At 36.0% G+C, this 23,982-nt stretch overlaps 2 protein-coding genes across 2 annotated transcripts in view; one reads left to right on the top strand and one right to left on the bottom strand.

Moving 5' to 3' along the window:
- PROSER1 (proline and serine rich 1) overlaps positions 1-8,877 on the bottom strand; it is a 29,344-nt gene extending 20,467 nt beyond the window's left edge. Inside the window, exons 1-3 of the mRNA XM_012742683.2 lie at positions 7,775-8,877; positions 4,274-4,339; positions 2,003-2,071 (exon numbers count right to left, since the gene is read on the bottom strand). Coding sequence (XP_012598137.2) covers positions 2,003-2,071; positions 4,274-4,339; positions 7,775-7,819 — 180 coding nt within the window. The 5' untranslated portion in view covers positions 7,820-8,877. The remainder of the gene's footprint in view (positions 1-2,002; positions 2,072-4,273; positions 4,340-7,774) is intronic.
- Positions 8,878-8,926: 49 nt separating this feature from the next.
- NHLRC3 (NHL repeat containing 3) lies at positions 8,927-21,189 on the top strand. The gene is made up of 7 exons (XM_012742684.3): positions 8,927-9,314; positions 9,748-9,900; positions 10,210-10,357; positions 12,419-12,619; positions 14,410-14,501; positions 18,142-18,254; positions 18,806-21,189. The coding sequence occupies exons 1-7, from the start codon at positions 9,231-9,233 to the stop codon at positions 19,056-19,058; spliced, it is 1,044 nt and encodes a 347-aa protein (XP_012598138.1). The 5' UTR covers positions 8,927-9,230; the 3' UTR covers positions 19,059-21,189.
- The last annotated feature ends 2,793 nt before the right edge of the window (positions 21,190-23,982 follow it).

Here is a 23,982-nt window from a genome sequence, read left to right as displayed (position 1 = left end):
GCATTTTAATTAATATTTCATATTTTAGTTGAAAATTACTCAAAAAGAAGTTCTAAAAATACTTCATATTATATATATGTTTAAATATGTTATACTTATGCTCTTCCAACTTAATTATTTCAGATGAAGAACTAAGATCTCCTCCAAGTTCTTTTTAATCCACATTTCTCAGTGTGTTCACTTATAGAATTAAAAAAACTTATGAGCAATACTTTCCTGAGAAAGGTTACATAAAAAGGTGAGATATATATATATATATATATGATATATATACATATATATGAGATTAAATTGCTCAAGGAGTTAGAAAAAATTATTATATTCCACAGTTAGTGGGAATGCCACAGATCAGCACTTTCCAAAAAGCTGTCCATGGTGCTAAGTAGTGTTACCAAAAAAAGGGTACACTATTCATACAAGTCAGGTTAAAAACTGAGATAAACAAGTTTCATTACTGCAGAACTTTGAGAGTCTTATGTTAATGTACATCGTGACATTCCAAGGTTGTGTGGGATATTACATAAATATTTGCCTAGGGTATCTTTATTCTGAAGAGCATCCAGGTGATTTGGTCAATTTATAGATTTATGTTAACAGTGAAGAAAATCTAAAAGCAAAGTCAATGTAAGAAGTAAGATGGTTAGAATCAACACCCAACATAGCAATGGTTTTCAAACATTTTTATTAACGAAAGAGAACTGATAAAACTTTATATCCCTTTGCACATTTTTAAATTGACATCTAAAGATTATCCCAGAAGTTTAAATACTTGCAAAAGAAAATTTTCTCATATACATTTATATATCTGCAAAACTGCAGAACTACTAAGTTAGCTCATTTATTTAATTTATAGAAATGTTCACTACAGAACCTAATTGGAAAGGCAGTCTTCGGTATGAAAATAAAACAGTCAAATCAGACTAACTTTGTCAGAAAAGGTCAGACTTAATTTAATTCAAATAAGTGTACTGAGTTGTCCCTGTAACACCCTTCTCACTTCTGAATTTTAACTCTAAGTTAGGTAGACACACAAGCAGACCTTAGAGCTTTGTTATGAGTTTGTCATCTTGATAAAAATAAGGCAAGCCCTCATCAATATTTTTTACAGAAGTTCTCTTTGTTTTTGTTTTCCCTACCAGGAGCAAAGCATTGTCTCTGGAACTTAAAAAAACATTTTACCCCCAAAGCACAAGCAAGATAACACTTCTTTTGTAAAGTAGAAAAAAGGTGTTAAAGAGGAGGTCAAAAAGCAGAGCTAACAGACCCAGATATTTTCTTAGGCAGGAACTTAAGGATGTATAAATTGATTCCATTATAGCTATCCATGCCTGATACTGCTTGGAAAATCTTCCTATACAGCCAGATACCCCTGATGCAATGGTGTGATCTAGACACCCCTGTTGTTCTAGGCTCTAGAGCTGTGCTATCTAATACAGTAACCCCTAGGCATATGCGCCTATTTAAACTAATTACAATAAAATACATAGTTTCTCAAACAGACTACGCACATTTTAAGTGTTGATATCCACACGAAGCCAGTAGCTACCACAATGGACAGTGCAAATAAAAAAATTTCCATGATTACTGAAAATACATTTGGACAATGCTGATGTAAAGAATATAATTATAACCTGCCTGACAACTCTTCTAAGACTAAATACAAGAGGGTAAAGATGGAGATTAAAAAACAGAAAGAAGCATACAAAAACACTTAAGAATTCAAATCCCATATTTTGCTTGCCAATTAATATTTTTTCTCTCCAATTTGCCAATGAGAACACTGTGGTAAACAATTTAATAGTATAGCACATTCATTTTAAATTTACAGTTTGGAACATTATTAACATAATGTTTTTAACATAATTATTTTGAATAATCAATGTATAATAAAATTGGGGGTTAGCTTTTCTGATACAAATTACAACTTGAGATGAACTATGGAAAACCAGGACAATTAAAAATACTTAAATTCTATATTTTAGGGAAAAAATAAGTTACTTACATGCTGTAATGCTTTCATTGCCTTCAACTGAGGCTCAGCCCAGGAAAAATATCTCAGTAAATCAACTACCTGAAAGCAAAGAACTAATTTAGATCAAACGACAGTGTGTTTGCAAACATTTCTGATTTATTTCAGTACTTGGAATTACTATTCAACATGAACAGCTCAGGCCCAGGTGATGAGGGTGGGACCAGAGTCTAGACTATGCTGTCTAACAGAGTAGTAATGTGTGATTATGTAAATTTAAATCACTTCCATTTCAAGTGCTCAATAACCTTACAAAGCTGATAGCTAGCATAATGGACACTGCAGACAGAGAACATTTCTACCATCACAAAAAGTTCTGCACAGCACTGGTCTAGAAAAAAATGGAAAATATGTAATATAAGAAAAACAAAATATCCTAATAAGAAAAGCAAGGTTGAAAAGTACTAGACAGAAATAAAATATCAGCTTAGGAATACAAAGATGTACTATGAATAAAAAACTTTAAAACATTACTGGAGAGTGGCATAGTTTTAATCATTTACAAGGATGTAACAGTGTGGTTTAGTGTAGGTCCATTAACTTCCACCCTTTTACTTGAATCTGAAGGACATAATACTCAAACCATAGATCTAGTCCCTAAAAAATGTAAGAATCATCATGAATTATTTCAGCAGCTTCTAAAGTATGCATCATTTTGAGAGCTCAGAGCTCAGATAGTCTGGCTCCCACCAACACCACCCTCCTCCACCACCAGAGAACTTCATATGTATGAGGGAAATGTTGTGAGTCAGCCAGTAAGAGATTAGCAGGGCATAAAGATCACAATATTGAAGTCTCAGCATCATCACCACCACCCGGTTTCACTCCCTCCAAGTATACTACGAAAGAATAAAAAAAAAAAAATGCAAGAACAGAATTCTTGAAACTGTGCTAAGGTTTTAATTCTTCTACAAAGCAAGGTTAATGATGCAAACTACAGTGGTATTTGAAGAGTGAAAATACATTTTACTTCCTATAAAGACATAAATACCAAACAAGTATTATGCATACTTTCCAGTTAATTTGCTAAGAGTATATGCCCTCACTTTTATGAGAATAATGTTCTTTGTATATAGTAAATGCTATATTTTACCAACCGTAACACTTTACCAACCAAAAAACTTTACAAACTATCATGTCTGATCTACGAAGAAAAATCTTTAATAATTAGGCTTAGAATGTCTCAGAAAGTGGCTTAATAAAGTTTTAAATGACTTTAGCAAAGTGGAAGCACCATTAAGGGTGGTAGATCTCACACTCACACACACACACACACACACACACACACACACACGGAAAAAAAGCTATTAAAACAAGATTTATATTCAATTTAAGGCAACTTTGTAAAGCAATGGGAAAGCTAAAAAAAAAAACTATCATTAAAAAGGTAGCAACAAATGCATTATCATAAAGTAGCTTGTGGGAATTTAGTAGGCAGAACTTCTATAGGCTTAAAATCATTCAAGCTTTCAAGTTTTGAAGCCCTTGAGAAATCAATGAAAAATTAGAGTATTTAGTAAATCAATATATGGATTCATCCATTGTCCATCCTTCCCAGAATTGTTATCTGTATGCACATTTCTATTTCTGCCTGACTTCTCTATCAAGAATTTTCTAGGTATCCCTCAGAAATCCTCACCTGCCTATTGTGTATATATATATATATATATATATATATATACATACAAGGTTTTTTTTTAATATATTAGTGAACTCTCCCTAAGGTGGGGCAAAAGTTCCCACAAAGCTATTGTGCTTAAAACATTAGTGGTCTTCTGGCAGTTACAGAAACTACTTATTAGACACTGTGTATTTTTTTCTTATTACTGAAATTTTTATTTAGTGGGCTCATATAAGAACATATTTCATTTGTTCATACTTTCTTTCATATTATGTAGTAAATTTTGCAATTATTATCTTATAAATAACTATAAAATTGGCTATGTATTCCATTACAAATTTATAAATCTTTGATATTCTGTCCAGAATGATAAACACTTTGAACTGCTTTTTTTAGACAATGTATTTTAAAATCATTTTAGAATATGAATTGTGGTAAAAGTGGGTAGACTTATAAAACTGTCCCTGAGCTATGAATTCTAACAAAACTTAAGCTTCTAAAGTTCCTGAATAAATACAGCAAAACAGTAAAAGCAATTCTGAATTTGACCAGCAGGTAAACAGACATTAACCAGAACACTTGTATAAAAAGGTGACTTTGTTTAAAGAAATAATGCAGACTACCTGTTCACTAGAGAAGTATCCATGCACATATTCAATTGCTTTTAATTTGTATTCTGTCAAAACAGCCTAAAAAATACAGAAAAATAGCATTAATATAATGTAATATAATGTAAGCATCACAGTAATATGCATACATAGAAATTGCCTAAGCAATTCAATACTGGCAGGTCTCCTTTAACCCTGGCACACAGAAGCAGCTAAGGTCAGCATGGTGACAAGACATTCTACTTTTCCAGGTTCCATATTGTGAGGGATACACTGAGTGAGCAGGAAGCCCTCCCTACTCACTCCTATAAAGGGAATAAAACTGTAATAGATATGATTCAACATTAGTGGAAATTACATATAGAATTCCTGAATATGTGATTAAAGAGTTTCAAAAAATCCCAAATCCAACCAAATTTGTCATTTTTCAGATTGAATAACTACTATGAGCTAAGTCAGCAGTCCTCACCCTTTTTAGGGGGCACCAGGGATGGGTTTCATGGAAGACAATTTTTCCACAGGGGTGTCTGTGGGGGAGGATGGTTTCGGTATGATTCAAGTGCATGACATTTATTGTGCAGTCATACCTCTCTGCTAATGATCATCTGTATTTGCAGCCACTCCCCAGAGCTAGCTAGCATCATCCACCCCAGCTCATCAGGCATTAGATTCTCACAGGAAGAGAAACCTAGATCCCTTGCATGCTCAGTTTACAGTAGGGTTCACACTCCTATGAGAATCTAATGCTGCTGCTGATCTGACAGGAGGCGGAGCTTATGTGGTGATGCCAATGATGTGGAATGGGAAGTGGCTGTAAATACAGATGAAGCTTCATTTGCTTACCTGCTGCTCACCTCCTTCTGTGCACCAGGTTCCTAACAGGCCACAGATCTAACCAGGGGTTAGGGAGCACAGTGCTAAGTGACAGAGAAGCAAGGATAAGACAAAGTCTAGTTGAGGCACTCAGTGTTCTTACTGGGATATGAGAATGCAAGAAGTCAAAAGGCCCTGAATTCAATGTTTGTACCTGCCACTAACTGGCAGCGTGGCCTTTGAGAGGCATTTTAATTCCCATAGTGTTTCCTCACTCATAAAAAGGAACACATTCACCACCTACCTCAAAGAGTTACTCTGAGGATTACAATAGTCAACATTAGATATGACATATAATAGATACTCAGTACATGACAGTTGCTTTCCTTTATGTCAGCAGGTGAAAAGAGAAGTTGGTGGCCTTGACCCAGCACTATCTAGAGCCAAAAAAAACCCACAAAAAACCCACATATGCTCCCCCTTGTGGCTATTTACCTAGCTTAGAGATGGAAACACCAGGCTATTATAACTTGATAGCCACTAATCATTAAAAATGATCTAATCCCTTTGCTTTAACTACAAAATAATTATATCTATACTTCCCATATATATCATTCTGCTAGGAGAAAATATTATTACCAGTCAATTGAAATACCCAGGCATTCAGTAGTTTAACTTTCACTGTAAAGGGGAGGAGATGGCATTCGGAATAAAGTACTCTTAGGAGTTTAGCATTATAATCATTGGACACAGTCAAATGCAAGTTTCTGAACCAAATCCTGAATTCTGTTGAGATGCTAAGTCACGCATCATTTATCAAAGAATTGATCAAAGAATTGATTGATTCTTTAATCGATCAATGCCTGAGAGGCCAGTTCTAACCCCAGGCATGACAGCATGGAGTTAAGGAGTCTCAGTGCCTGCGTTTGTATATTGGATCCCCCACTTACCAGCTGGGTAAACTTGAGCTGACTAGTTAACCTCACAGAGTGTAGGTCTACCTTCTGTAAAATGAGGAGTATAGTACCTACCTAATGGGTTGTTATAGGATAAAAACAAATAATGAATGGAAAAGTGTTTAGAATAGGCTCATAATAAGTGCTCCCTAATTATGGCTATTATTATCTCCTTTATGAAAAATAAATTAAGCATTGCCTTCTCCTGTTTCTTCTCCCCTTCCCATTTCTTTTCCTAGTGTCTTCTTAACATGCCTGTTTTAAATGATAGTAATGACAACTAGTATTAGCCATAGACCTACGGTGACATTGAGGTAAAGAGATGACTTGGTTTAAACTGACTTACATTTGCAAAGTCTAAGAGCAATTTTTTAAATTGCAGTAGTAATGCTCATATTTAGGTATGCCAATATTTTATTCTGTTTTAACAGATTAAGACAATGTTGCTATATCTAATCATTTGGCAAAGCCAGCCAAAGACATATTTTGATTACAGACCAGAAATATGGACTTAAGTTGCCATCTCATGTGAACATGACCTTCACATCTAGAAGATTTCCTATTCGCATTATTAGCATTTACTATGTGACATTTTGATAACACTTAGAGGGCAGAGAATATGCACGAAGATAACCTGTATTTTCCCAAAATAGAAATCTGCTGGTTTACTTGAATTCACAAATTATTTTCTCATATACAGTAGTTAAAAATCAGCTCATGAACAAGTTGTGACACATTTTAAGCACACTGTTAGCAAACCCACGTTTTATTTCAAATCTTAATTGGACAAATTGAGTTTGCAAAAGCAGACATTTGTTCAAATAAGAGCATTCAATATTATCAAATGTGAAAAATTAAACATGACAATTTGAAAAATAAAAAGCATTATAAAAAACAAAGTAAAACAAGCTCAGCGTTAGTTTTACTAATAACTTTGTAAGCTGAAATAAATAAGAACTCGAGTACATAGAAACAATTCCTTCCAGGTTAGTCAAGGGTCATAAAGACATGGAAATGTGGATAATAATTGCCTAGAAGGCCTAAGCAGCCCATGTTGATATAACAATGGTACAGTTAAGTCCTTTCAATTATAAACAGGAAACCTCTTATTTTGGGGCTTGGGATACTTTAAGCTCAAGACTACATTCCAAAATTTTTTCGGCCTGGGAGGTAGGATACAAATAACAACCTCAAAAAGCAAAAAAGCTCAGAAAGCAAGAGAAAAAAAATTTTTGAAATTCAGGTTATTTCCTTAGAATGTGACTTTAAACTTAATGCCATGCATCATTAAGACATTAATTTTGTCTGGCCAAAACAACAAATATATTCTGCCTACCCTTAGATTGGAAAAACCTACCATAAGAATAAATACCATAAAAGAAACTTTCTTCATGTTACCTCTAGTTTTCAGTCACTCTTGTGTTACTGAAACAAACTCAGAAATATTAAATCACTTATCCAAAACTACAGTGCTATTAAAGATCTACAAAGCCAGAATTGCAAACGAGAATTGCCTAATTTCGACAATACCCCACTGATTCTCAAGTATAGCCTTAACGTAACTTAATTGCTATTTGTATCATGAAATGTATCAAGATATAAACTCCCACATTACACGTGAACATTCAAAACAATGTGGCAACCCTTAGGATCCTTATTTTGCGCAATCTACACAAAGTGCGTCAAAGAGAATAAATCATGAGAATTCGTATCTCAGAAAACGATTTACGGAATGGAGTGTCATTACCTTTCTGATTTCATCCAGCACCGTTTCAAAGGACTTTTTGTCCATCTTGACTACTATATCGACGTAGGTTTAACAGTTACACGTTCAATCACAAAATGTTCATCCCTGGTCTTCCCCGCTGATGGTAAAAATGTTTATAGCTGAGAAGGAACAAGACTCCACGAGCAGGAGAAAGGATGCAAAGAGGTAGAGAGTACTGCAAACTCTGCAAAATTTTCTAAAAACGGAGACTTAACAAAAACTTTATTAAAAACAAAAATCACTCCCGTCGGGTTTCCCTAGCTTCTTCACACAAAGCTTTAGGGCAGCCCGAGGGAGGGCTCCATTCTCCGAGTCCCGCAGAGAAATCCAGGAGCTTGGTGTCCAGGGCTGCGGGCCGTCTGCTGCAGCTGCGGGCCAGGTGGCGCCAGGGGAAGGTCTTGAAGCCGCTTTCCCAGGAGGAGAGGCCGGGAGGGCAGAAGCACCTGTCTCGGGAGCCCTGAGGGCGGCGGGGAGGGAGGCGCCGGCTTCTGGGCCCCCACCACCGCCTCGGCGCCGGCCGCGCCTCTCACCGCCGCAGACCCGGACTCATGGCTCGCCTCGTGCTCACCCCTAGCCGCTGCACCTGACTAGTGGGTCCCTCGGCCTGGGCAGCAGGCAGCTGGGCAGGCTCTTTGTTATCAGCGGCCGCGGCTTCCGGGAACCGGCCGGCTGCGGGAGACAACCGGGAGGGGGGCAAAGAGGGTCACAGCCTCGCGTAGGGGGACTCCCGAAAGCCACAGCCCGGACAGCGCCAGGAGCCCAGCAGGGTTTCCCCTCTAGCCCCCACCAGCTCAAATGGACCTACAATAAAGCACGTCGCGCCCGAATAAACTCAACTACGCGCCGCCAGCTTGGGCCGCTCTTTCCTGAAAGCCACTGGAGGGGTCCTGGTGTGGGAACATAGGCATCCACCGCGGATGCCTAGATGTCTCGGAAAAGAATATGGCTAAAATCCTTGCCAGAGCCTGGAAGTCATTTTCTTGAGTGCCACTCCATTACACTTCGTGTTTGGGTGTGCCGTGCTTCTATTTTTTAATCTGTATTAAGAGAAAAACAACGGCAATCGTTTAAGGCATATCTATGGGCGCCCCTATTTTGAGGGCCGGGAGAAGTCCGCGTAGTGGACAGCCCCGAGGGGCGGGGGAAGGGTGGTCACTAGGTCGGCTCGAGGCACCTGACGAGGGTGTGGGGACCAGAGAAGGCGCAGGGCATCCGGAGTTGGTCTTCTCTGATTCTCTTTAGCTCTGGTCTCCGCTCGCTTCCGTCCTCAAAGCCCGCTCCTCCAGGGAGGGAAGACTGGCGATAGGGGGTTCAGCCTAGGCTTCCGGGCAGGCGCTCTGTGCAGCAGCGAACCGCTCGGACCTGAGGGTGTCCGGCCCCCTCCACTCACTGGCGGACCCTCCTCCTCACCCCTCGCTTGGCTTTCGGTCTGGCCATGGCGAGATTCTGGGTCTGCGCTGCCGGTGCCGGCTTATTCCTTGCGTTCCTGGTTTTGCATTCGCGTTTTTGTGGCCCTCCAGTGAGTTGAGTAGTGAGGAAGTGACTGTTGGGTGTGTGGATGGCACTGTTGGGAGGTGACGCTGCGGTATGGGGATGGAGGAGGCGGGTCCTGCACCCTCGTTATCTTGTCTCAAAGTCTGCACCTGGGACCGAACTGCCGACGTGTTTTCCTTGGTTCTTAAATGTTAAAAAGTTTGTATATGGTGCATCGCCACTATGCTTATTTTTTCGTGTTTCTTATCTCCTACTACACCCTCAAATAATTTGCAGGTTTGTCTTGTGGTCTTCTTGGTCTTTAGACTTACAAGCCCATTTCTTTAGAATTATTTCAGTCCAGCAAACTAATGGTTGTCAAGAAATGCCCTAAAAAAAAAAAAAAAAAGTCCCCCCCTCCCCTTTTTCTTTCTTACTTGGAGAGTAAACTGAATCTTAATCTCCCGATTTTATTTAAGGTTTTAAGGAACTTTGCTTTTCAAATTTCCTGGAGAACTGAGAAAATTCTTTACCGGCTGGATGTGGGTTGGCCTAAGTATTCAGAGTATTTTACTGGAACAACATTTTGTGTTGCAGTTGACTCCCTCAACGGATTGGTTTACGTAGCACAAGTAAGTAAAATAGGGATTTAACAAATATATATATGAACATTACGAAGGAGACAGTAGCCTTACTGTAATAACTAACCATATGCATTTATATTATGCTAATTGTACAATTTATTTTTGAGTTGGTTTCGAGTAAGTATTTTGGTCTTGAATGTGAAAGATAGTAATATTGTTTGTTGGGTTTTGAGGTTGATTTCTCAAATGTTACCGAATTTCTCAATTAACTTTAATTTTTGTTTGTCTTTGCCAAAATAAAGAATACATTTCTTTAAAACTGATCCCATCTAAGAAGTTATTTTTGTATACCTTCAGAGAGGGGATAACATCCCAAAGGTATTAGTGTTCACAGAGGATGGATTTTTCCTTCGATCCTGGAATTATACAGTTGATACACCTCATGGTATATTTGCAGCCAGTACACTACATGAACAATCCGTCTGGATCACGGATGTAGGAAGTGGTATGTGTAGTAATATCTATTAAATTATCTTACTAAAAATCATATCTTTGCCCCTGTTCCTGCTTGTGCGATTTAAAATCAGAGTTGCTGAAACTAATAGTAATTTCTTTAATGATTCATGAAATAATGGTTTTTAAAAATCTTTATATTGTACTTCTACAAATCAGGAAATTTAACAAGGACTGTAATCATGATCTTTACTTGAACTTAGTTGTCAAGGGACTTTTCCTCTTTAAAATGTGAGTTGCTCTTCTCAGATTAGATAACTCTAAACCTCTTCAATGAAGCCAAATAAAATGGCAGTCTCTAAAAGGGAAATAATGGAATCCTTGACTCTCATTTTCCTTTACCAGTTCTCTTTCAAAAGAGATTGTGCTTGGAAAAAAACAACAACCCATAATTGCCTTTTTGCCCAAAGCGCAAAGATTTTCAGAAGCTGATTTTAATGTTTTTGAAATTCCACTCACTGAAGCATGTCTGAAATCTTTCCTCTATCAAATATTCTTAGCGAAAAATGAAGTGAGCACAATTGAATTTTTAGCTATGGAGGAAGTTTTCAGAGAAAGTTATTCACCTGGGTTGTGGCTTAAGACAAGCCAGTACCCGAGAGAGGTGGTCATTACCCTAGAAAGTCAGGAAGGAATGGGATTATAAGGACAATATTTCTAGTATTCCTTGGCCCAGTTCTTCAATCCAAGGACTTCCTCTTTCCATAGGTCTGGCTCATTCAGATACTATTTTGGGGAAATAATGAGGTCTCAGTTTTTATAAGTAGTGTCTATTAACACATCTGTTCTCAGAAACCGAAAGATTTCTGGGCCTCAGCTGATGACCTGTTTTTTAAAGCTGTATTTTAGATGGTAGGATTCTGGTTAAACCAAAAAATCTAGATTATCTCTGAGTTCATTGTAATGAGATTCAACTATTTTCACCTTCCCCCCCCCCCAGGATTCATTGTTAAAGGTGTGTCATTCTATTCATGTGATCCTGTATGATTTCAGTGACTTCTAGAAATAAAAAGAGTACAAATGATTGCTTCTTTCTTCCCCTTATAACTTGTTTTCCTACCCACAGATCTGAAGACAGTTTTTATGTTCTCATTTTACAAAGGAATAAATTTTCTCTAATCAAAAATATGGCTATAAATCAGCTGTTTTCTAAAAAACATTATTTACTAGTATTCTTTGACTTTTGCTAATTCTTTGGAAACTTTGAAGTTTATGTGTTCTTGTTACTATACACTTTAGACAAGTGTCCATATCAAGTATTTAATAAATATGTTTTTGAAGATAGAATTGTAATGTGAACTGATTCACTTTATTTCTGCTAAGTTTAATGTATCCGGTTTGTCTTTTGAACACCTGTCAGTTAGTTTGGTCTTGTATACGTTTGTGTTGATTTCTGTTAACTGCTTTATGATTTTCCCTTATTTATTAATAGTCTACTTTAGGCTTTTGTTTGTAAGATAATTTTAACTCAAAGAAATTTTAATGTGAGAAAATAAGATACTAGTGATCTGGAAAGATTTACTTCCTTCTTAGGAAAGAAAAGTTGAGGGGCTGAGTTTTGAATTTGTTTTTATTAGGAGAAAATGTAGTTTAAAAAAAATCAGTACCATAGAGAATTTTTTGATGACCTACTGAAATTTAAGATCTATATGTGAATGACTGAAATAACAGTTTCCAATATGTTCTTTCTTTTATGATTTATTCTTGATTTTACAAATAATCTTATTCTCAAGGTCATTAGATTAAAAAAAATAGTACACCAATAATTTGATAACATCATGAGGTTTCTGTGTAATGAGTCAAATTGAGGGGTTTATTTATTTGAATTTAGAATCTACTTGTTTTAGAGTAACAGATTTTAATTCATGAACAAATTTGGCTATAACTTATGAAGAAGCTTTTTTGCTTGTCGGTTATAACATTTAATTACCTAAGCCCATAAACCTTTTATTGCTGTTTAATTCTTATCAAATCTTTGCTCTTGGCTTACTTGAAAAATGTGAATGTTTGTACAGTGATATTATTTGTAAGATGTGCATATCTCTCTTTACAGGATCCTATGGTCATACTGTTAAAAAATACAATTCCTTTGGTGATCTTGTTCAAATCTTGGGTACCCCAGGCAAAAAAGGCACTGGTTTGAATCCCCTGCAGTTTGATAATCCCGCAGAATTATATGTAGAGGACACAGGAGATATTTACATTGTGGATGGAGATGGAGGCTTGAATAACAGATTGATCAAACTGTCCCAAGGTACATGGTCTAATTTTCTATGGCATTATAAGAATATTATAAATTGGATTTAATGTATTTGATACTTGGTATAATGTTGTAACAGTGTTGTGTATGAAACTGTGTGTAAAGAGCTAAAGTGTATTACTAGGAGAACACTAGAAAAAAGATGGGTGGGATTGCCAACAATAAATGATTCTGATAACAGACCTGCTAATTCTTTACCAAAGGCAAGGAGATTCCTCAACAGAAGCTGGAGGCAGAATGCAAATTTAAAGTGAGCTTAAGAGATAAGTGGGTATCCTGTCCAGTTAAGAATCGAGAAGTAAGGAATCCAGAATGCCAGAGTCAGGTATCCTAGAGGCTGATTAATCAGCAAGAATCTGGTTGAGTGCCTTCTCTGTGTCCTCTGAAGTATCAGGAGGTACAGGTCTATTATGTATGAAACGACATGTCATCTACTGTACTGATTCTTAAAGTAAGACAGGAATTAGGAGGAATAACTAAATTGACCGGAGAAATAGGACAAGATTTCATGATGGCAGTACTTGAACTAACCTGGTTTTGGTGGGAGGTGAGAGGGATGAGGGGAACTTCATGGAGGCTTTATCATGCATGGTTCACAGATGGTTATTAGGAAAGCAAGTGAAGATGCACTTTTTGAGCAGTGGAAAATAAACTTTGGGATGTCCTTGCAAGCTTATTTGAGGATTTTTAGAGGCATATTTTTGCCTATAAAGTGTCTTTGAGGTTTTTTTAAGGAGGACAGCAATGTTACAGAAGCAGAATTTTTATAAGACATAATACTATATCAGTATCTATTTTGAGTAAGCTCTGTCATTTGGAGGCTATGTAATTAATTTATCACTTAGTAACTGAATTTGGTAACACGTAAAGCAGGTAGGTAGGGTGAAGATAAGCAAGAATGTAACAAATTCTATGAAAGAAACAACCAAATTTAGGAGACAGATTGAATATGGCTGTATTAGTTTCCTGTGGCTACCATGACAAATTGGCACAAACCAAATGGTTTTAGACAATAGAAATTTATTTTCACCGTTTTGCAATCCAGAATCTGAAATCTGGTAGGCCCTACTCTCTCTAACGGCTCTAGAGGAGAATGCCTTGCGACTTCTATCTTCTGGTGGCTCAGACATTCCTTGGTTTGTGGCAGCATAACTACAGTCTCTGCCTCTGTCTTTGCATGGCCTCCTTTTCTCTGTGTTTGTGTCTCAAATCTCCACTCCTTTCTCTTAATAAGAATTTAGGACCCACCCTAAATCCAGGATGAACTCATCTTGAGTTCCCTAACTTAATTGCATCTGCAAAGACCCTATTTCCAAATAATATCACTTTCACAGGCACCAGTAGTTAGGACTTGAACATTTCTTTGGAGGACCACAGTTCAACCCACAACAGTGGATAATAAAGGAGATAGACTATAAAAACATAATGTGAGTGTTTAAACTTAGTAGAACAGTAATATCAAATAATAAAAGTTGTGAAAGGGAACTGGTTTGAGGGAGAAGATGACATTAACCTTAAATAATGATTGTGAAGCAAGCATGGAAAATTCAAGTGAAGGTAATAATTAAAGAAGCAGATTAATTGTTTGAAGTAGAGGAGGATTTTTTTTTCTTTTGTAAAGCATAAGAATTAGACAAATGGATGTACAGACAAAAAGCCAGGAAAGCATAGTCAAGAGAATTGGGGGTATAATTGAATAGTCTTTTGCAACCTATATCATAAAATATGCAAACACATAAGACATTCTGTATGTTGCTCTGATAATATATTTTTCCCATTTATAGATTTCATGATCCTTTGGCTGCGTGGAGAAAATGGGACAGGACCTGCTAAGTTCAACATACCTCACAGTGTTACAGTTGATTCAGCTGGTCGGGTAAAAATATAGTGTCGTCATTTCTGAGACTCTGTGTCTGAACGTGTGTGTGTGTGTGAATCTGTGTGTGCCTGGGTATGTTTATGTAGATCTTGGTGTACACGTGTGTCTGGGCATGTATATGTGTGTTAGTGGGTAGGTCTGGGCAATTGCTCTGGGGCTGGTATGCACACATACTCACATACTCTCTTATAAATGTTTGGGTTTCGTTGTGAGGAGGTTTCCCAAGTAAAGGTTGTCCTCCTACTTAGAAAACTCTACTAAAAGCATTTGAATATATTTTCAATTCTTTAGAAAAAAATGTGTTGATCAAAAGCAGTCATGGGGGGGTGCACAGGGGAGATTAATCTTGGAAGCTTGAAAAAGAAAGCCACCTAATAGGCAAACTCTTGCTCTCACTAACTCCACTCTGTTAAGGGAACAGAAGCTTTAACCAACAAACTTTAATCAATTTCTCTTTCCCACCCTCACCTCTATTGCTTTTACTCACCTAAGCATAGATATCACTTCTTTGGGGTTACCTTCCTACAACTAAACCCTCACCAAAAAATTTCAGTTTCTCCTGTTTTGGTATTATAGCTTGTACCTTCCTATTATAGTGACTATCATGCTATTATATTCATTTAATTGTCTCCCTTAATAAACTGTAGGCTGTACGAGGGCACATACTGAATCTCTTTTACTTTACATCTTAGTGCCTAGTACATGGTAGTCATCTTATATGTATTTATTAAATGACTAAATGTCTTGACACACAATGGATGCATCAGGCTACTTACCTGTATGCCATTAGACATTTAATCCATTTCCACTTCTGATTCTGTGCTCAGCAAGCAAACTTCTAATTATAATTTGGCTTTCTATGTTGACGAAGTGAGAATGTTTTGATCGTTAAATCTTCCTGTCTATCATGAGAAGTTACCTGACCATGTGAACTTTGTGTGTAAATTAGGAACTAGAAAGTTGAAGTTATGGTTTTATATATCGCTCTCCTGAGCTAAGGACGTACACCCAGGTGAATTCATCATGGTGAGGAACAGCCTTCCAAGAGGCCTTAGAAATCATTTAATGGGAGTATTGTGACATTGCGAAGTGATAAAGAAGGAGTGTCAATTTCTACATACTTGTGTTTTTATAACAACATCAGTGCTGTTCTGAGCATTTTACATGATAAACAGATTTAATCATCACCATAACCCTATATGAAAAGTTAATTAGTTCCAGAGTTAAAAGATTTGTTTCTATAAACAGAAAAGCCCAAACTCTGTGAAATAATTTAAAGAGGTTTATTCTGAGCCAACGTGAATGAGTACAGCCACAAGGAGACACAATCTCCAGACTTCCTGAAAAGTGTGCCAAAGGTGGTTGGGTTACAGTTTAGCTTTATACATTTCAGGGAGACAGGAATTACAGGTACAATCATAAATCAAGTCATGGAAGGTATACATTGGTTCAGAAAAAGGTGGGATATTTTGAAGTGGGGGCTTACAAGTCATAGATGGATTTAGAGATTCTTTAATTGGCAATTGGTTGAGAGTATTAAGTTTTATCTAAAAATCTGGAATTAGTAGGAAGAGTTGCTTAAGTTAAGCTTAAGTTAACTTAAGTTAAGGGCATCTGTTATCTGTCATGTGATACCATGCTATTAAAAAAACTGTAACTACCTAACTAGATTTTACAGATTATAAGGTGTGACTTAACCCTTGTCTGCAGCACTTTAGGTCTTGTTCATAAATAGGTGCTTACTGCCACAAAGTCTGTTTTGTCAGTCTTACGATCTCTGTTTTAACATTAATGCTGGTCAGTTGTGTCTAAACTCCACAAGGGAGAAGGTATAAAGAGGCATGTCTGGCCTCCTTTTCTGTCGTGGCCAGGAACATAGTTTTTTAGGATTTTTCTGGGGTCCTCTTGGCTGAGAGGGGGTCTTTTCAATCAGTGGGGGGCTTAGGATTTTATATTTAGTTGACATTTCTTAAGTAGGATTTCCCATAACCAAAATTCATTGAATGTTGAATAGGAAAGATAATACTGACTAGCTGAAGTATCATTCAATCCTAGGGTACAAACTGTATTTTCGCCTTGGTCATTTGTCTGAGACACTGATCTCAAAATCTTTAAGGAAACATATCCTTTGTAAAGAATTATAGACAAGAAAAGACCTTGAGAATTTACCTTACTTAGACATCAACAGCCTTTCTGAAGATAATATTACGAGTGTTTGTGTCTGATTGGGGACTAATTCAATGGCTATTAAAATGTATACACATTCATAAAGATATATAGACAGGTTTACCCTAAAAACAAAAAACAAACAGTCATTGAATCCACAAACCCACAAAATCCAAAGGACCTGAAAGGGGCAGGTGGAGGTCAGTAGGGTTGGCCTTCCCTCCAGTCCATTCTTTCTTTCCTCTCTTAGCCACATGTCATCAAAACTCTTTGTGTATGCTATAAATTATAAGCATATGATTTATGCTATGTCATTAAGAATGCATCTAACTTCCTGTTTTATAGCAACAGTTGATTAATAACTCATTCCAACCTGTTACAAACCTAAATTAAACATATTATTATTCTTTACATGTTACTGAAATATCCCAAGCTTCCTCTCTGAGCGGTCCAGCTCTTTGACAGTACCTTGGTAATAGCAGGTGTAGGTTTAATGATATTGCAGTATGAATGAATACCCCACTTACTGCTATCCTGAGCGTCTAAGAAGTAAGGCTGCTTTTCTTTGTGTTCCCAGGAACTGACAAGCTGGCAGTACTCAGTGAAAGTGAATGCTCATTAGAGAATGAATGAATGTTGTCACTTTTCATTATCTACTAATCCTCTGCGTTATGGTGGAGTACTCCAGTTTTTTAGTTATTCACATGTTTACCATGTTTCCCCAAAAATAAGACCTACCAATAAAATAAGCCCTAGCAGGATTTCTAAGCATTTGCGCAGTGTAAGCCCTACCTCGAAAATAAGACCTAGTGATGGGCGTGGCTGCTCAGCGTATCTACACGACCCATGCATTTCGTTTGCGGAGTGGTAAAGAAGAGGAGCAGCCCTTCTCATCTGCCCCATGAGAGCTCTATTGCTCAACATGAAAGATTAGGGCCAATGGTTCTAAAGGGAGTAAAGTCACAAGAAATGCAGGATGGAATTTGGAGTTACGATGATGTTCCAGAAGAAGATGACTTAACTCTATTTGAATAAATGTAGATTGTTGTACCGTACTTAAAAAAAAATAACACATCCCCTGAAAATAAGCCCTAGGGTGTCTTCTTGAGGAAAAATAAATATAAGACCCTGTCTTATTTTTGGGGAAACATGGTAGTACTGTAAACAGCATTATAGGCTCTGGATTAAGATTGATTGTTCCTGTCCCACTTGTAAGCTTATTTCAGACAAGTCCATTTATTCTTTCTGAACTTTAGTTTTTCCTCATCTGAAAATAGAGCTTATAGTATATTCTTCTTTTGGCCACTATAAGTATTAAGAATTCTTTTTCTTTTCGTCTTCTAAATATTACGATAATGTATGTGAAATTAATGAAGATAAGCATTTATTCTCTCCTTTTTTTCTTTTTTCTCATGTTGTAGATCTTTTCCAATTGACATTTGTGGTTTTTTTTGTTTTTTTTTTTTTTCAGGTATGGGTTGCTGACCGAGGAAATAAAAGAATCCAAGTATTTGATAAAGACACTGGAGAGTGGTTAGGAACATGGAATAATTGTTTCACAGAAGAGGGACCTTCTTCAGTCAGGTAATTGTATCTTTTTATTTTAAAATGGTTGTTTTAGTTAGTTTATTTTGCTTACTTCCTCTGAATGGCTAGAAGAAAGTTTAAAATATTTATTGTTAATTTTAAATCAGGAAAAATGAAAGGAAAAAGAGAAATTTTTACAGAGAAATTTAATATCTGAGTTTTCCAAATACCAAATAAAGTGAAAACAGTAAAGTCTAGTAGAATCCCAGTGAATATGTGCTGGACCTCTCCTCTAGCCTTTACCCTGTGATACATTTAGTAAATTTTTAAACACAGGGTGAAAATCAGATCCAACCTAACACCAACTCTCCATTAGTTTCATGGACTCTGATTTTGATACTTTTTAAAAATTTAAGATAATCTTTGGTCATATCTACAATCATAGATGGCTTATCCCTTGTAAATAGCAAATCTAAATTCTCCTCAAAACAATGATTTAGCAAGTAGGTGCCTACTGTTTAGCACTGTAGGAGATAAAAATGTTGAAAAAAATAAACATTTATGTTTATTCTACATAAATTTATTATATTAAATGTCTTTCTCTGTAGGTTTAGTCCTGATGGGCAGTACTTGATTGTGGCCCAGCTGAATCTGAGTCGGCTCTCTATTTTAGCAGCACCCCCCGTGGGAAGCATTGGTGACTGTTCTGTGATCAGCACAATCCAACTAGCAGATCAGGTTTTGCCGCATCTCTTAGAAGTCGATAGAAAGACTGGAGCAATCTATGTAGCAGAAATTGGAGCAAAACAAGTACAAAAATATACTCCGTTGAATGGCTATGTTTCTTCATTTGGTTCATAATGTTTTTTCCCTGGAGATATTTTAGGCAGTTCAGATTCTCAGATTCATTAAGTACTTGAAAATGGTGTTGAAGCACAAGAATTGATTTGTCTTTACCTGATATAATATCAGAAAGATTTGTTTTTATATCATTAAGAATCATATATTTTGTTGCCATTCTTGGGACTTAGTTTTACATATAAGTGCGTTTGAATATTTTAATGGAAGAAATGTAACCTTTAAAAATGGGTTTGGAAGGAGGGACTAAATTTGTAACCTCCTTGTTTCCCCTGGTAGACTAATTCTCCATGGGTAAAAAAATGGGAATAACAATGGGTTTGTAGGATTATATGTTGAATTTTATGTGACATGTTACCTTCAGTTTGTTCAACTTACATAAAATGAACTGCTTGAGAGATTGTGAGTAAGATGAGCTGTTGATTAATTTGAGTGTTAGATCCTTAAGATTCAGGACTGAAGAAACAGAGTTGTGAGTAGCTTACAGTCCAGTGGGGAGACAGATGGGCAAACAGTGACGACACAGCGTGTCAGTGTAGTGGTCCTTTTGGAAGGAGGAGCACCACATCTAACTGAGGGGTTCATGGAGACTTGGAGGGGAAGTAAATTGAGCTGGAACTGGAGAGCTGAGGATGAACTTGCCAGGGGACAAGGAGGAGAAAACAATGTGGTCCAAGTAGAGAAAGTATGAAAAACGATAAACTTGTTGTAAGCTTTGGTAGGCTTTTATACTTTTTTAAACGAAATTCAGCTTGGCTTTTGTCTTTTAACTGTAAGATACTTAGTGTCAGCCTTTAAATGTAGGGATAAAATGACTGGCGTCTAAGCACTTTACTGAAAGAAGTTTTTACAAATAACTAGTGATTTTAAAAGTGGAATTAAGAAGGGAAACAGGGTCTCCTCAGTGCTTCCTTCTTTTTTGATTTTTCTTTTTTCTTCTTTTAAACATGATCTCAGTTCATTTCTGAAATTTGTCTACCTCACAGAAGTTTCAGGAGAATTAATTACATGGGGATGTGCCAAACATTTTGAGTTATTAAGATGAATAATTTCCTGCCTTTTTACTTCTATATCTCATTTTTCCCCTGTGGTCTGAATATTGGCTTCCCAATTAAGATCATTTTTTTCCGTGTTAGTTTATTCTAGGTTTTGATGGAACATTGCTATATTATGAATCATTCTTCCCCCTTCCTCACATCAGCTTCCCTTTATAGCCGTGTTTTACTGTAAATTCCCTAGCATATGACAAATCTAGGGCAAACTTTGCTCATCACCCTTTATGGCTGGAGTATTTTCTGTACCTGAGGGAACTTGCACTCTTTCTGATACTTGGATCATATCTTAACATGGTTAGGGAGGTAAATCTACCAATAGGAAACCCTATCTTGTATCTAAGCCCATTGATAAATGTGTTTGTGCCACTGATCAAACTCTATGATGCTGAACCAGTCACCTTAGTTTTCTCTTCAATAAGATGAGAACATTGTCTTTCCTCCTTCACAAATGCTGTGAGCATCAGATATGCAGTAGGTACAGACATGCCCTTTGAAGTCTATAGCTCTGAGTGAATTAGAGGTATTTTATTAACAAACGTCCTTCTAAATGTGCTATTTACCTGATACCAACTACCAGATTTGCCTCAATTTTGTGTTTATAGCTTTTATCAAAACATATCCTAATGAACTTTATGTAGTTTAGTTAATATGGTCAATTGATTTGGATGAAAGAAAGCGATTTTAGGGTTGGTTTGTTCTTTTTTAAGCCAGAACAAGAAGTACAAGTGACTCTTTGAAGGAATTTAGGTTAGGTAAACTGATTTTGTCATTTCTAAAATGTGTTGTTTAACTTTGTTTTATACTGGATTTTTATAAAACTTCCAAAACTATTATCTGTGTTATCTTGCTAAAAGTGTTTATTTTATTAGCATTCTTGTAATTGTAGTATTTCACTTTTTTCTTTAGATTAATTGGTTAAATGAAAGATAAATGTATTTTCTACTAAAAAATATAAATTAAAATTTTATAAAGAAAAGGCAATATTATCTGGCTCCCCATTTAAAATTTGATTTTATTGTTATAAAAACAGTTTAAAATTTTTATGTTTATGCCATTAAAGAACTACAGCAGTCATGAAATCACAGGTTGGTGCTTTAACAATATCTCCCTTTTCATACACATATGGGGTATGAGCCTATGTGCCATAAATACTGCTTGAAATTGGTCGGAAGGCTTAAAGAATGTGGTTTTTTTTGGGGAGGGGGGTTAGTGGGCACAACTGACAGTAATAACTAGCTAATTATCCATATCACTGCATTTGAAGTGGAACCTATATATGCCTCTACTTTCTAGGTCTATTCTTAGGGGAGGAAGTGTTATATATTAGATTGGATCCTTAAGATAGAATATTTGTCAATCAGAGAAAACTTGAATGTAGTCTGATGGCGAAGATTTACCACAGATTATTAAACATAATTTTTGCTTAGGTCACTTAACAGATTAGAAGACTGCTTCAAGCAATCTACCTGTAAGAATAAGACAATAAAGTTCTAACTTTTGTTTTGCCTTTGCTGGTTTTAAACATTTTTGGATTTAAAAGCAGGATAGATTGGATAGCTAGCAGTAAAACTGGGAACTTACTCTCAGATTTTTGCTTTTTAGGCTCATCAAAATAAATGAGGATTATTTAAAAAGTGTCCTACGTTTATATTACTTTAAATTGTTTTGGTCACTGCTATATATTTTCAGCAATAATCAAGCAAAAATTTTAAGTCAGAGTAATCAGCTTTATTCATTCAACAAAAAGTTATAAGACAATAAATGTGTAAAGGCACTTAGACAAGTGTCATCTGCCCTACTAGTTCCCTACCCACTTGGGAAAGCAAGCTACTTAACCATTGCATTTCAGTACTTTCTAGAGATGCCTTGTTATGTTGTATTACATTCTTGATACAAAAGAGGGCAGCAGAGTCCTGCTTTTGATAAGCATTTCTTGAAATCAAATGTGGGTAAATGTTGATCTTTATACTTTGGGTTTTTTTAAATCGAAGCTACAGTGTTAATCATACTTTTAGTTTTTCTTCTTTTTCTGCAGCTTGCTTACATCTTGAGGAAATTGTTGTATAGGTGACACATTTTCCAAGGTTGTTGGAAACTTTTAACTGCTTAATTGGACTTTTCTACATTTAAAAAGAAGAATTTAAACCTTTTCAATAATTAAAACTCAATAGTTTTAATTATTTCAATAGTTAAAACTCACAGCCAAAACTGAATTAACTCATTTTAAACAAAGGTGAAATTATAATCTGAGTATGTGAGTTTAGTACAATAAAAAATATATTTGTATTAGCATGAAGTTATTCTTTTTTTCTCCCTACTAGGTATTTAAAAAATAATAATTTTGTTTTCTGGTTGCCAACAAATAACAAAAATGAGTTACTTACAAAAAGGCTAAGTTATTTATCCACCAGTCTATTAATATAGAGAATCCATGAGTTTATAGAGTAAATTAATCCTCTAAACACTAAGTAACATGCAGATTTCTCCTTTTGTATGTAAGAACTCAGTAGAATTTGAGTACTGAAAAATAGCATTTCTTGAAATTTTTGTCTCTCCATTGTAAATAATGAAATAATATTATGATTTAATTCTACTTTGAAGTAATTGATAAATAAAAAATACACTGAACATATGGAACAAGCATGTCTAAGGTATATTTGAGTCTTCTGAATAAATCTTTGAAAAGGTAGATTACTTTGCATGCATTACAAGTTGATGCCATAAACTTGCTTTAGCCACTTTACTACTTCATCTCCAAGGAAGAAAATTTTATTAATAGTAGCATGGTCCAAATTCTCAGATTTGCTCTTAACCAGAATTGGTTAGTATAATATGTGTTATGAAAGTTGTTTTTACTACAGGACATTTATATACAACTTGTCATAATCACCAAAGTTAAACGTTTTTATAACATTTTTCTTCACAGAGTGTGTAAAGGATTATTTAAATGTTTTGATACTTACTCTATTAAACTGAAATACTCATTTTTACCTAACTAAAGTGATTTAGGAACTAATTATATACATGTTTTTAATCCATATAAATTTTTAAAAATGTATTTGGTATTTTTTGTGGTATATGGTGACAGTGTATATGCAATGTGTGTGCATGTGTGTAAGTACAAGTATGCATGCAAAGGGCATTATGCCCAATGAGGGTCAGGACAGCAGGATCAAAACAATTAATTAAAACTTTACATAGCTATATGTTAGTCCTATATGTACTTTCAAAAACTGGTGGAAGGAAACATGATTTGTCCAAGTTATTTGAAAAAGACTTGGTAAATTTGTTTGCCAAAAGTATTACAAGCCTTGTCAAGAAAAAGCTTGTTGCAATCTTAGGCAACATTGATGTAAATATAATGGCAATTTCATAGACAGGATAATCTATGCACCTAGCAAACAGACCTGTAATGTTGAGTTTCCTTTTGTATGCTACATTTTAAGATAGAACCCCCAAACTGATTAACTCAAAAGTAGGTGACTAAAACAACACAGTGTTTGAAATAATTCTGGAGCCTTCAGAGGGTGCCCATGAAGTGATCAGACTTATTGAGCTTTCTTGCAGAACTAAGACAATGAGTAGAAATAACAGAGTGGCCAATTTGCCCAGCCCAACAGAAGAACCTTCCTTTTGCAGTAGATTGGGCTGGCAGCTCTCTGATTCATAGCTTGGAATCCCAAATTAGGCCTTGCCACTCACTTGCATTGCTTTGAGCTGCTCTGCCTCATTTTTTTTCTATTTGTGAAATGGAAATACTAGTATTTTCCTGATGGGATTATTGTGAATACATATAACATTGTGCTTGTAGAGCTTAATTTAAGCCCAGTCTCTGACACACAGTAAACACTCAATAAACCTTAAGAGATTTA

Source organism: Microcebus murinus, chromosome 13 (genome assembly GCF_040939455.1).
Source record: "Microcebus murinus isolate Inina chromosome 13, M.murinus_Inina_mat1.0, whole genome shotgun sequence".
NCBI classification, from domain to species: Eukaryota; Metazoa; Chordata; class Mammalia; order Primates; family Cheirogaleidae; genus Microcebus; species Microcebus murinus.
Note: the sequence above shows the minus strand (reverse complement) of the source record. Positions and strands in the feature narration are given on the sequence as shown.